Source organism: Aulonocara stuartgranti (genome assembly GCF_965226115.1).
Source record: "Aulonocara stuartgranti genome assembly, chromosome: 18".
NCBI classification, from domain to species: domain Eukaryota; kingdom Metazoa; phylum Chordata; class Actinopteri; order Cichliformes; family Cichlidae; genus Aulonocara; species Aulonocara stuartgranti.
Genome location: NC_138954.1, coordinates 19,278,170 through 19,290,470, shown reverse-complemented (window position 1 = coordinate 19,290,470; position 12,301 = coordinate 19,278,170). Strand labels below are relative to the sequence as shown.

General features: G+C 38.9%; 2 protein-coding genes across 2 annotated transcripts; both read right to left on the bottom strand.

Moving 5' to 3' along the window:
• Positions 1–889: 889 nt before the first annotated feature.
• Positions 890–4,926, bottom strand: cdc20 (cell division cycle 20 homolog). Its single transcript, XM_082513343.1, has 11 exons — positions 4,824–4,926; positions 4,256–4,466; positions 4,007–4,146; positions 3,833–3,929; positions 3,626–3,751; positions 2,896–3,092; positions 2,694–2,788; positions 2,356–2,593; positions 2,090–2,215; positions 1,424–1,541; positions 890–1,328 (listed from the first exon to the last, which is right to left on the bottom strand). Exons 2-11 carry the CDS (start codon positions 4,443–4,445, stop codon positions 1,150–1,152), a joined length of 1,506 nt encoding a protein of 501 aa, XP_082369469.1. The 5' UTR covers positions 4,446–4,466; positions 4,824–4,926; the 3' UTR covers positions 890–1,149.
• Positions 4,927–5,801: 875 nt separating this feature from the next.
• On the bottom strand, positions 5,802–11,697 carry LOC309693796 (uncharacterized protein). The gene is made up of 6 exons (XM_082513344.1): positions 11,314–11,697; positions 9,231–9,413; positions 8,882–9,139; positions 6,929–7,027; positions 6,641–6,658; positions 5,802–6,371 (listed from the first exon to the last, which is right to left on the bottom strand). Exons 1-6 carry the CDS (start codon positions 11,378–11,380, stop codon positions 6,298–6,300), a joined length of 699 nt encoding a protein of 232 aa, XP_082369470.1. The 5' UTR covers positions 11,381–11,697; the 3' UTR covers positions 5,802–6,297.
• Between the last annotated feature and the right edge of the window lie 604 nt (positions 11,698–12,301).

The window sequence follows — 12,301 nt, the reverse complement described above, 5'->3', positions numbered from 1 at the left end:
GTTTGCTGCTATTGATTACTTTAACGCAGGTGTCCCCAATCCCAGCCCGCGAGGGCCGGTGTCCCTGCAGGTTTTAGATCTCACACTGGGTCAAACACACCTGAATCACATGATTAGTTCATTACCAGGCCTCTGGAGAACTTCAAGACATGTTGAGAAGGTAATTTATCCATTTAATCCAGCTGTGATGGATCAAGGACACATCTAAAACCTGCAGGGACACTGGCCCTCATGGACTGGGATTGGGGACCCGTTTTAACGTGTATGTGCCCTCTGAGGAACAGAGGTTGGGCCTGTTATGCTGGTTTTAACTCTTGGTCAATTAAAGATAACATTATGGGACCTTTCTAAAAGCCAATGATTTATAAACATGAGCTTTCATAATCTGTACTCGTAGCAGTTGCACATCAATTTAAAAAAAAAAAAAAAAAAAAAAAAAGTTGACAGCAAAAACCCAGCTTATTTTTGCAATATGACGACATACTTTTAGGAAATTCTGCATGTGAACCCAATCAGCATTCCTTTTAAATAACTTAAATGCAAGCACTCAGTTCTGAATTCAGAGTGAGCCACCTTGTGGCAATATTTGGGCATTTGTATTTACATTAAGTGGGGAAAAAAAGTTCAATGAAATACATCCTCAGGCCTTAGATACTTGAGACACATCTACAAAGTTGGTTGCATTTTATCAACAAACACTACAGAATAACAGCAGATTAAGTGATCCGTTATAATAGATCAACTTTTGTGATGTAACAAAAGCCAGCTCTAGTCTGACAATGAACAGCAGATTTAGTTCTACATCATAAGCAGGATGTATTTGAAAACAACACACCAGTAAACTTTTAAACTGGTCCTGGCAACATGAAGCAACACAAAGGGAAGCCGATATGGTGAAGTGTTTATTTATAACCCAGGTATACAGAACATCCAGATTTTAAAAGAAAAAAAAAAAAACCTAGGCTATACATTTTAAAAACTGACTGACAAAAATCACTAGTACCACACACACGGCCATTAACACTTTAAACCACCAACTGGAGCATCACAGAACACCAGGTGGTTTCCTTTATTGTGGATAAATTAAGAAAAAATATATATCACAAATAACTCAAACTCATAACAGATGTAAAATCTCATTGAAGAAAATTATCTGATGGACTGATGAATGACGCTGCTGGTTGATTTCACCATCCTCTCTTTAGCCTTCTTCTTAATGGGATCCATTTCGAAGCTCTTCCACAGGCGAATGGTCTCATCTGCAGCAACAGTAGCAACAGTCGAGCAGTCCGGACTGAGAGTCAAACTCAGAACTCTGTCGTCATGGCCTTAAAGAAAAATAAACAAATTATACCAGGAGAAAGGAGGAACAGCAGGTTCTCAGTTCACTGGATGTGCCTTTATGTGGACGGGACTTGTTTACCATTGAGCTCTGCGACTTTACTGAGAGAGGGATATTTCCAGACAACAACATTGTTGTGGGCATATCCATGAGCAGAGACCAGCTCCTTGTAGTTGGGTGCAAACACCAGGGATGAGATCTAAAAAGTTGGATTGGATGAGACATGTAGTCAAACACATTTTAGTGGGAATGACCATTAAAACCGAACTGTGTGGAACAGGGATGTCAAACAGGTGCAGGGCCAGAACCGGCCAAGCAAAGTCTCCATTTAGGCCCACTGGACAGTTCTTGAAAGTGAAAGAAATGATTTTGAACTTGAACCAGCTTTTCCTATTGATAAAGACCTTCCACATTGCCATTCATTCCACACTATAGTAGCTCAATACTATATGCACTTAAATATTAATACAGAAATGTTCATTTTAATCCTCTACAACTATTTAAATCTGTTATGCATTAACAAAAAGTGGAAATTTTGGGCGAGACCTTTATTTTACAATATAGAAAAACTGAGAAATGCTGTTGAAATTTTATTCTATATTAAGAGATTTCAGAGATTAAATGTTTAAACTTCTTTACACTGCCAGAAAACGGAGTTTTACTGATCGGGGCCATTTCAGAACAATGTGAGCTGTATGTGGCCCACAATGTAAAATTAGTTTGACATCCCTGGAAGGATGCAGTTACCTGGGACTGAGTGTCAAGCGAACTGATACAGGAGCCACTGTTTACATTCCAGATACGGATGTGGCGGTCGCTAGTACCACCTCCAGATGCAAGGATATTGGGCTGCCATGGACACCAGGCCAGAGCCTAGAACAATGGAAAGGCATACACAAGTGGCAACGAGAATATTTAAACTTCAGTCTTCATTAAATTTTCACAAGGAGCAGGAAGGGAGAGGAAACTGAAAAGGAGAAAATTAGCATATTGAACTTCTGTTTGCTGCTCACCTTGACTGCTCCCTGATGTTCGCTCCAGCAACGGATCAGCTGGCTGTCGTTGCCAGCACTGCCCCCCTGTGCACGGGGCCATATGCACACCAAGTTATCATTGCCTCCACTAGCCAAGTATCGCCCATCAGGGGACCACTTCAGGCCGCACACTTCCTGTGCGTGAGCAGTCAGGGTGCCGATGTGATGGTCTGCCACCCTCACATCATGGTGGTGGATGTGTCCAGATCTGGAGCCACTGCAGGGGGTGGTGAAAGAGGAGAACACACACTTGAGTGCAAAAATGGAAAACACCAGGGAGATATCACCACTGTCTTTGGTAGGAGAAACATTTTTACCTGGAGACAACATGGTCATTCCAGCTCAGACTTCCAACCCTTGCTGTGTGGCTGGCCATGCTGCGCAAGCGCTTCTGATTTTCAACATCCCACAACTAAATGGAAATCAATACAATTTATAAAAAATATATATATAAAACACATGTTCTGATATGTCCCATATTCATTTGGACTCAAGTGGCACGATGATCTCCACACGGACCTGAACCTTGCAGTCACTGGTGCCAACAGCTAGGTAGCTTCCCTCTTTAGTCCAGGACAGGGAGCAGATGTAGTCCTCTTCACGCTCCATCTTCATGAGAAGAAGGATGTCTCCTTGAGTGGCATCCCACAGGTAAACACTGTTATGAAGAGCAACAGCGAGAAAATTTCTACTGCTCCAATCAAGTAGATTCAAATCTAGAGGGGGGAGAAAAAAAAGCCTAAATTAATATTGCATGTTAAAGTATTCTTAATTTACTAAACTAGGATGTTTATGCAACACTGAATTTCAGTTGGGTTCCTATTTATTAAACGGGAACATATATAAACAGGAAAACAACTTGGGAATGGTGTTGCTCTGAGATAGAGATCTCTCTCTCTCTCAAATGCTGCAGCGCATTCATGACGGAGCCTTGTCGTGATCTGGATAGCGTTTATACAGCCAGTCATGGACAACAATGGAAACAAAAATGACTTGCACTGCCATCTTAGCTTATGAGGTTGGAGGGCTGCTCCAACTTTCCTAGTAAGAAGTCTGACTTAAATATTCCAGCATGCAAGTCACGAATAAGGACTTCAAACCAAACATACAAGATTTGCTCTTTTAGAATCTATTGATCAGCGTCCATTCTCTGCCTTTCTGTAAATTTGTGGCATCATTTAAAGATTCATTGCAATTAAATAAAGTCAATTGTATAGAGATGTAAAATCCTCTTAAGTGCCCAACTTACAGAAATCATTTCTAAGATCAGGAGCATCCAAGATCCTGTCAGGAGTTGAAGATATGTATCTGGACTTTTTAATAGAGGCAGGGGTTGCTGTGTGAGTGTAGAGGACTTTTAGGTTGTTTTGGTAGCCTGTAAACAAGACAGAGCGACAATGAATAAAAAGAATTGCCTTCAATACAGCAGATATTTATAAAATGCACATATTTCTACCTTCTGGTGCATTAAGTGGTTTCCCTCCAAGATGGAGGATCTTTGCATCTTCAACGTTGTATCCATTCAGTGACACAGACCACGCTTTCTGGGTTTCCTTCAGACACAGGGAGCCACACTGATTGATATCCTACTTGTACAAATAGAAGCTTAAGTGTTTGTTACACAACTTACTGATGTAACTGATGTGTTTGTGTCCGCTGGCTCATTCTCCTTTGTCAGCAGGAAAGTTGCCACATCCATTTGCTTGCTGTTTCTGATGGGAATGAAACGATCACCCCCCATCTTGGATGGGGTTTGTTTCTTGTTTTTGCCTATGACCCATAAAAAAATAAATTAAAAAAAAAAAAAAAAACTTCCCAGTGGTTAACATTTGCAAAGCTTTCCCCGACATACGAGTATAAATGCAGACAAATACATTACCTGGCGTTTTGCTTGGTGTTTTTGATGAGCTCAGGGACACATTAGCAGACTTTCCCGGCGACAAGCCGCTCAGGGCGGATGTGTTTGATGAGCTCGCCTTTCTCTGCCACCTCGCCATGGGAGCGTTTGTGATCGGCATGTCCAGCTTCAAGATGCTGTGGATGTCGTTCTCAAACCCAAACTGCGCCATTTTATCAACGTTTTCATAGACCTGGACATCACAACAGATAAACAGTAAGTCCGTATCTGATTTGAAACAGTATAAAGGCTTACTGACAGCTACGATGCTCAGACTAATGCTAGGATAGCATCTGTCAAAAATGTCTTCATTTAAAAAGTAAGTCAGGTCCGATTGAAAAACTTCGCTATGCTTCTACTCTTGTTTTGAACGTTAGCTTAACGTGACCAAGCTAAACGATTGTGTAGCATGAATCCAATGAAAGAACGCGTTAGCACCATCGCTTAACCGATTAAAAATGATTTCACGTATAAACAAAACAAACTTAAAACTAGTGATTGAATTTAAAAGTATATTTCTGCAATTTCAAAATCAACACAATGACCTCACCTCGTCGAGAAAACGTGAAATGCAGAGAAGCACAAACTCTTGTCTCTCTCTCGATTTTGAATTTCGTGCGTATGACGCCACGACGTTTAAATGCCACAGAGCGCTCATGCGATTGGTTAGTTCAAGAAGCTGCAGTAAGCTCAGCGCATTGCTATGGTGACGTTTACGAATACGTTAACGTGATTGGTCAATGATACTTTCTTTAACGTATGAAAAGAAACCTCTCCACTTAAAGGTGTCGCCCTCTATCTGTAGTTTAGGTCTGCGCTGTATGAATTTAAAGAGCGACACAAAACTAAAGACCTGTAAGACGCTTTACTTTAAAACACGAGACCGCTATCAAGTATATTTTTCTGTATTTGAAGGCTAGTAAAATAAATAAATAAATATTGGGTTTTTATTTTTTTTATTTAAGAATCTAATATTGGTAAATATTAATTTCAGGGAGAGTTTAAATATAAATATTTGCTGAGTGATTAAGCAAAAATCTTCTCATAGTCTGATAATATATTGTGTCTTTGCTCTTTGACTGATGTGTACACGTTGGTTTTCAGTCACCTTGACACACCTGTACACAGGTCTGGACCACAGCTTAAAGGAGGCACCTCAAACAAACATCTTTAGTATTGAACAAATAAAATATTTATTGTTTATTATGCACTATCATTTAGATTTAAAGTCATTTTCTTGTTTGCTTGGCATTTGGTCAATTGATTTACATCGGGGGTGTCCAACTCTACAGTTTTAGATATCACCCTGGGTCACCATACCTGAATCAAATGATTAGTTCATTACCAGGCCTTTGGAGAACTTCAAGACATTTTGAGGAGGTAATTAAGCCATTTAAATCAGCTGTGTTGGATCAAGGACACATCTAAAACCTGCAGGGACACTGGTCCTTGAGGCCTGGAGTTGGACACCCCTGATTTACATGATCAGGATTTACTTTAAATAAAGTGATAACTCTGACATCACAGGTTAATGTGAATTCCAGATTATACTTTTATTCTGCTCTCCTCTTACCTGACATGCCAACAGAAAAAAAAAACTAAATAAAGCAGTAGGAAATAAAAAAAAGTAATTTACTTAAATAATCTCATGGCCAAGGAATCCCAACAGTGTTTGGTATAAAGAGACGTGCAACTACACTGAAAGCTTTTCAAGTAAAGATGCTGCAGTCACATTTTTAGTTCAAAACAACCAGGATTTGACACTTTGATCAGTCTCTCAGTAGCAAAACAACATAACATTTAAATATTCTACATAAAACAGAGTACTGTGCAATTTTAATGCAAAAAACAAAAGCTTATGTTTCACTGGAGCCAGGAATGTTACCTAAAGCTTGAATTACACATCGCAAAGGCCTGCTGATATTCATGGAGCTACGCTATCAGTTTTCATACAGAAATATGCTGGAAATATCATCCGTTTTTTTAGTATTATTACAGTTGTGAGGTATTGTAACAGAAGACGTCTACACAATTTCCCGATCATTTTCAGTCATTTCATTCATATCTCTGTGGTAATGGACAATTGAGCCAATGACACCTGTGGGGAAAGGAAAAACACAGATTATGGTATGTGACATGTTACTGAGTTCATGAATATGTGGTTTTAATCTCTAATGATACTTTTAATGATACTATAGTTACAGTCATTTTAGACAGACCACATGACTGGGCCACAAACACCTTTGAAAAGCAAAGGGAGTCTGTTTGACTTCACTTAATATTTAACTTTCTGAATCTTTCACTAGGACTCCGAGCAGAGAAATGCATGAAAATAAAGAGAACACATGACAGTTGTAGTTTTCTTACCTCCAGGGTGCCTGAAACCTGCATAGCAAGTGTGAAAAAGACAAAACACAGGAACATAGTTTACACTTCTCTTGGGTATAAGAGTCATTAAAATCATGTGACAGTTTAAAGTTAGGGCAGAGATAAAGGTCAGCACATTCTGTTAAATGACAATGTGCAACACTGGACTGCAGTCACCTCTTAAACATGCATCTTGTTGCTACATTAAGCAGTGAACTGTGAATAAAGGATGCACAACTTCATGTGCTGACATCTAAATGGAAAGAAAGAAAAATTCTCAATGCCCACCTTTTATTTTGTAGATAACGATGCTGACCATAATTAGTACACCAAACATAATGAGCGCCAGGAGTGGGACCAGAAGATGAAGGTGAAGAATTCCTGGAACTAAGAAAATATGTTAAATTTGTAACCCGACAGTCAACAAAAAAATTTCCGCTCCAAAACACGTATGTCCTGTATGTGGAGGTGAACTCTTGTAACTGCATGAAACAAAATTGTTTTGTTTAAGTACATGCCCATTTTTCTGTTTTAGCGTCATATATAACTGTGCAAAAGTCTTGAGCTGCCCCTTATTTGTTTATATCTTGTATTTCAAGCCAGACTCTTGTCTTTTTTTACAAGTGGTCATTAACAACAGTTCAAGTCCAGACTTTCAAAGTTTTTCTTTGGACATTGGCTGCTTGACCATTTTCAGACAAATCTGTTGTATTTTTTTTATTGTTTGATAAGGCCATGTAACACTGACTTATGAATCATTTAAGCATAAACTTACCTCAAACAATAAACCGGTATTATGTTTGCTTATAGAGCACTTATAACGAACTTAGCAAAGAACCAATTTTAAATTGTGCTTTTAGGCTCTTTGTTACAAGCAGCTGTTCCCATTTTTTTTTAGCTGATTCTGAACAATACAAAAGACAACACAGTATGACAGACATAAAATAGTACCGTCTCAGTGAGTGTGTATTTGTAAAACATGCTTGAGGCTCTGTCATGGTTATGGGTTGTATTTCCACAAGTGGTGTTGGAGATCTTGTCAACAATGATGAAATTATAAATGTAGAAATTTTGAGCCACCAACCCTTAAAAAGCAGCTTAATGAGACCAGTTTCCATTTCCAGCCTAAAAATGATTCCAAAGGAGTAAAAGCACACCAAAATAGAAAAACCCACAGTGGTGCACTAGAAGAAGCCCAGAGAACTATTCCTGAATACTACTTAAAGAAATGACCGGAAAGCTTGCCTAAGAGAGTTCAGCGCGTGTTGAAGAATAAAGGTTGTCATACCAAATATTGACTTTCAAGCTTCTTACATTTGGACAAACTGGTTTTGCCTTTTTTTTTTCCGTGCACGCTTACACATGTTTGAATAAATCGTTGCACCTACTTCAAATAAATGAGGGGTGGCTCAAAACGTTTGCACAGTACTGTACTACATTCCTTTACTACTACTTTCAAAGAGGCTTTTAAAACTAAACAACTGAAATGATTATGAGATACATTATTACGCATTTTCTGCATTTTAAAAAGATTAGCATTAAATAAATAAATGTCCTGTTTCTGGATAAGGAATTTCAGCATATCCTCAAATCAAATATGACACAGTAAGGATAAATTTAAACTAACTTTATTGTTTTCTACAGTAGCAGGCTAATCAAAGTTGACAAAGTAACATCGTCTTCTTATTCTTAACAAAGTCTGCCCAACTGTGATGGAAATGTAAGTCCTTAAATGTTCATTTTTTAGGTCTGTAATCACTGCAAAGGAGTTAAAGCTATCAGCTTAGTGTTTGTTCCAGATAATGACTCACTGTGAACAAAGGAGTCAATTTTGAAGAATAGAGGTGGTCATACCAAATATTGACTTTCAAGCTTGTTAGAAGTGCACAGATTTGTAGAAATGTACATTTCATAAGTCACTGCACTTATTTCCCATTTTCCTAGAAACATATAACAATAAATGAGGGGCGGCTTGAGACTTTTGAAGAGCAGTGTATCATTCAAGTATATGTCATTGAAAATATTTTTGTTATTTTTGTATTCAGACATGAATTACTGCATATTATACTTATGGGTTGCTTAGAAAAATGTTATTACAGTTATTGCTGGAGAATCTGACAAGTTTAAAAAGGGCAGTCGGAGCAGGAGTAAAAAAGTTTCTCTAAGTTCAACACTTTATTGAACTGATTTTGTTCCGCAGCGCTTAAAGCAGGCAGGAAAACAGCCTGAAGTAAAATATACCTGACTGTTTCTCAGAAAGGTTCAAATGCTTCATCAGCTTGACGCATCCCTCCTGCAGATGGAGTCTCTCTGCTCTTGTTTGCTGCACTTCCTGGTCCCAAACCGCTTTGATGGCCACCGCCTCCTGTACGTGGGCTGTCCACATGTCATTCTGGTTGAGAGTCAGGTACAACTGGCTGTCAGCAAATACACGATCTGCCCAGCGCAGCTTAGACCCTTCCCACGTGCATTCTCGAGAACGAAGAATGGTGTGGTTACCTGTTGAGAGTTAATGGGTTGTGGCCCTGGTGACAACAATCTCACTTACACAAATGTTCAGTTGTAAAACAAGACAATTTGATTTTCTTACGTATTGAAGAGGTCTGGTTGAAACTGATAAGAGATGTTAGGAGTGTGTCATCTAATACGGCTTTGATAACTGCATTGAATTCTGGGCTTTTGCCCATTAAAGGAATTCCATTGAGAAGGACTTGCTCTTCAACCTGCTGACTTCCTGCCCTCCTCCACTGCTGGATCTGCAGTACGACGGTATCTAATGTAATATGGGCAAAAACAAAAACCAGATATAAATTTTAAAAACATAAAGAAAAAAGGAAATGCAATTGTAGCTTTATGTCAAGAGATTTATTCTAAATGACACTTCTTCAGCTGAGAGTGTCAGAGAGTGGAGACACACACGCTGCAGTTTTTACTTGCAAGGGCGGTCACAGAGCGCTCACATCAGAGTGGGGGCCCTGTGAAGTGCGCTCTGTTACCGCTCTGGTCTTTATTTATATACAAAAGTAATACAATAGTGAATACATCTGTTCATAGACAGAGGAATGTTAGTGCGTATGTATGTGCGTATGCAGGTTTATGTGTGTGTTGTGGGATTCAGAAGGGAGTGAAGATAAGAGTGGTTCAGCTCTTATTATCGCTGTGGGAAGAAACAAAGAAAGAGAACAGAACAAGTTTTTGTAGTGAACAACAGTCTAACACATCAAAAGGTCATCATGCAGTAGTCTATCATATGCTAACTTATATCATTAAAAGCTTATACTGACTACTAAGTACAATTTTCTATTGACACTTTATTTATTTCTTGTTGTCTTTTATGGAGATGGCGTGAGAGATAGAACCACACACAATAAATTATCATATTATCATGTGAGCATTATTAACAGCAAGCTTTAGTTTCCTATGGACACGTTTCACATGGTGTCACAGGAGATGAAAATGTGTGAGCTGTGAGGAAAAAAGTTTTTTCATTGGTAATATGAAAATCTACTGTAGTATATTAATCTTTTTGTGTCATTGTAGAGTCATATAACCTTGTGTTGGGGGTGTGTGGAGGGGCGGGCTTTAGCACTCAAACAAAGATAGTGCTTTGTTTGACTAATATATTGCTTTAAGGTTTGGAGATGATCCAATGGGCAAACTGTAAATGGGTGCTAAAAAGGAAGATGAAAGTCAAATGCTTAGTCAGCCTAGGTACTCGTGTCCCACAAGTATATTGTTGCAAAGTGTGAAGACAATCCATAAGAAATTGTGGGTAATATGAAGTTTTTGCTGAACCTTGATCTTGACCCAATTTTCACCTAAATGATCTCGAGCTGTTTTTGGTATCTACCATCACACAAAGTCTGAAAATGATATCCCAAAAAACTTTGGAGCACTAGATTGCAAACACAACCAATTACATAATCCCTCCCTTAGAGGGGGAATAACCAAATCACACTGAACTGATGTATCTAACTTTCACTTCACAAAAGCAAAACTGAAAGCAAAAGCTAATAGCCTTAGTAAATATTTTGCATTTACCATACTTCTGCTTTCTGGAGCAGGATAGACATTTTATGTTAATCGCATGGTGTGAAATAACAAGATGCGGTGATTTCTACATTCTGTCACACAGTGTTTATAGTTGATTAAATAACCAACACTAAATCAAGTCAAGTGCAGCTCTTTGAAATGCTTTGCAGCGTCACATCCCTCGGTATATTTTGATTGTTTTTCATCTCTCCTTCTCTCTATATATATATGCATATTTTAAAATTCACTGCATTTGTCAAATTGATGCAATAAAAGAATCATGTACTGTGCAAGTTGCCTGTTTTGTATCTGGATAACTTTATACAATTCAACATAAGACGCCCACAGATAACTTTTGTTTGGTTGTTTCAGTTTCTGATTACATGGCCAGACATTGTTTTATATTCCTAGGAGTCCTGCACATACAAATAAAACGACCTGTGAAAGAATTAAATCCAGTCAAATCCACCACCCGAAGATTAAAGAGAATAACAGAAAATGGGTGGATTCATGCACTGTTTGAAGCTGCTGAAAGCCGTCCCTGCTGTTCTGTCAAAAGAAATTAAGCAATCCTATACATTTTATTTATTTATTTAATGAATTACAGTGAAACCATTTTTTTTTAAAGACGTGATTCCTACCTGCATCGACAGGAAGACTCCGGCATACGTGAAATGATAGGATCAAAACAAAGCGCAATGAATACATTTCTACACGCGTACAGGACTGTACTGTAGCTGGCGCTCGGTGTCAGATTCAGTGTTGTTCATCTGTCAAAGAAGCACAAACTCCACAGCAGCAGTGTGCTTTAAGCCATTTCCTCATTAAAATGGTGCTCGAAGGATGACCAATCCATCAGGCTTTAACAGAAACTACTCCACAGACACAACGACAGCAATAGTCGGATAGACCAGATCCTCTAGGCGTTTACGTTTCGGTTCACCTGACTTCAGGCTTCCGCCTTGCTTTCTCTTTTGGCTGTCCGGTGAGGTGGAGTTGCTGTTGGTGTGTGTGTGTGTGTGGTGGTGGTGGTGGTGCGGGGAGCATGTGGGGCAGCCAAAGGTCATTTAAGGTAGCTTTCAAAACAGCGAAGTTAAGAAGTCAGAGCAAAGGACTCGACTGATAATTCAAAACAGCGCTGCGTAACCATGGAAACCGTAAATAATTAAAATCAGAGCCATCACGTCATCTTTATTTATTTTTTTCCATCTGTATGTAAATATTGTAACTCAACGCATTTATAGATTCATAATAGTCAAAAGTTGCCGGACTGTCTCCTAATTTAAATCCACCGGTAAGTACCGTCACCGCCTATCACGTGACGAATTCTGAACCCTGACACGACTCTGACTTATTCAAGGGCTCTAGCACCTGTATGTTTCTATTACTTTATTCTACCCTGCTTGTGTTTCTACGACAGGTATGCACTTTTGGGGGAGACGCACTAAATTTAAGGTATTTATAGAGGGATAACCCTGAGCCTGATATCCCTGAGAGCAGATTTCTCCCTTTGCTCAAATCCTGCAGTCAGTCCAGTTTAACACAGCTGCTGTCTGCTGTCAGAGATGTGTTGAAAGTGTAAACAATGAAACTCAGTTTATATGCTTAAATTGACTTTACATATAGCAC

Excerpts from the sequence above, each read along its gene's own strand:
- cdc20 (XM_082513343.1), bottom strand. The coding sequence starts at position 4,445 with ATGGCGCAGTTTGGGTTTGAGAACGACATCCACAGCATCTTGAAGCTG. Across the intron at positions 4,147-4,255 it reads AACACCAAGCAAAACGCCAG|GCAAAAACAAGAAACAAACC; the intron begins GTAATGTATTTG and ends TATGGGTCATAG. Across the intron at positions 1,329-1,423 it reads TAAAGTCGCAGAGCTCAATG|GCCATGACGACAGAGTTCTG; the intron begins GTAAACAAGTCC and ends TTTTTCTTTAAG.
- LOC309693796 (XM_082513344.1), bottom strand. The coding sequence starts at position 11,380 with ATGTATTCATTGCGCTTTGTTTTGATCCTATCATTTCACGTATGCCGG. Across the intron at positions 9,414-11,313 it reads GAGTCTTCCTGTCGATGCAG|ATACCGTCGTACTGCAGATC; the intron begins GTAGGAATCACG and ends ATATTACATTAG. Across the intron at positions 7,028-8,881 it reads CCTTTCTGAGAAACAGTCAG|TTCCAGGAATTCTTCACCTT; the intron begins GTATATTTTACT and ends ATATTTTCTTAG.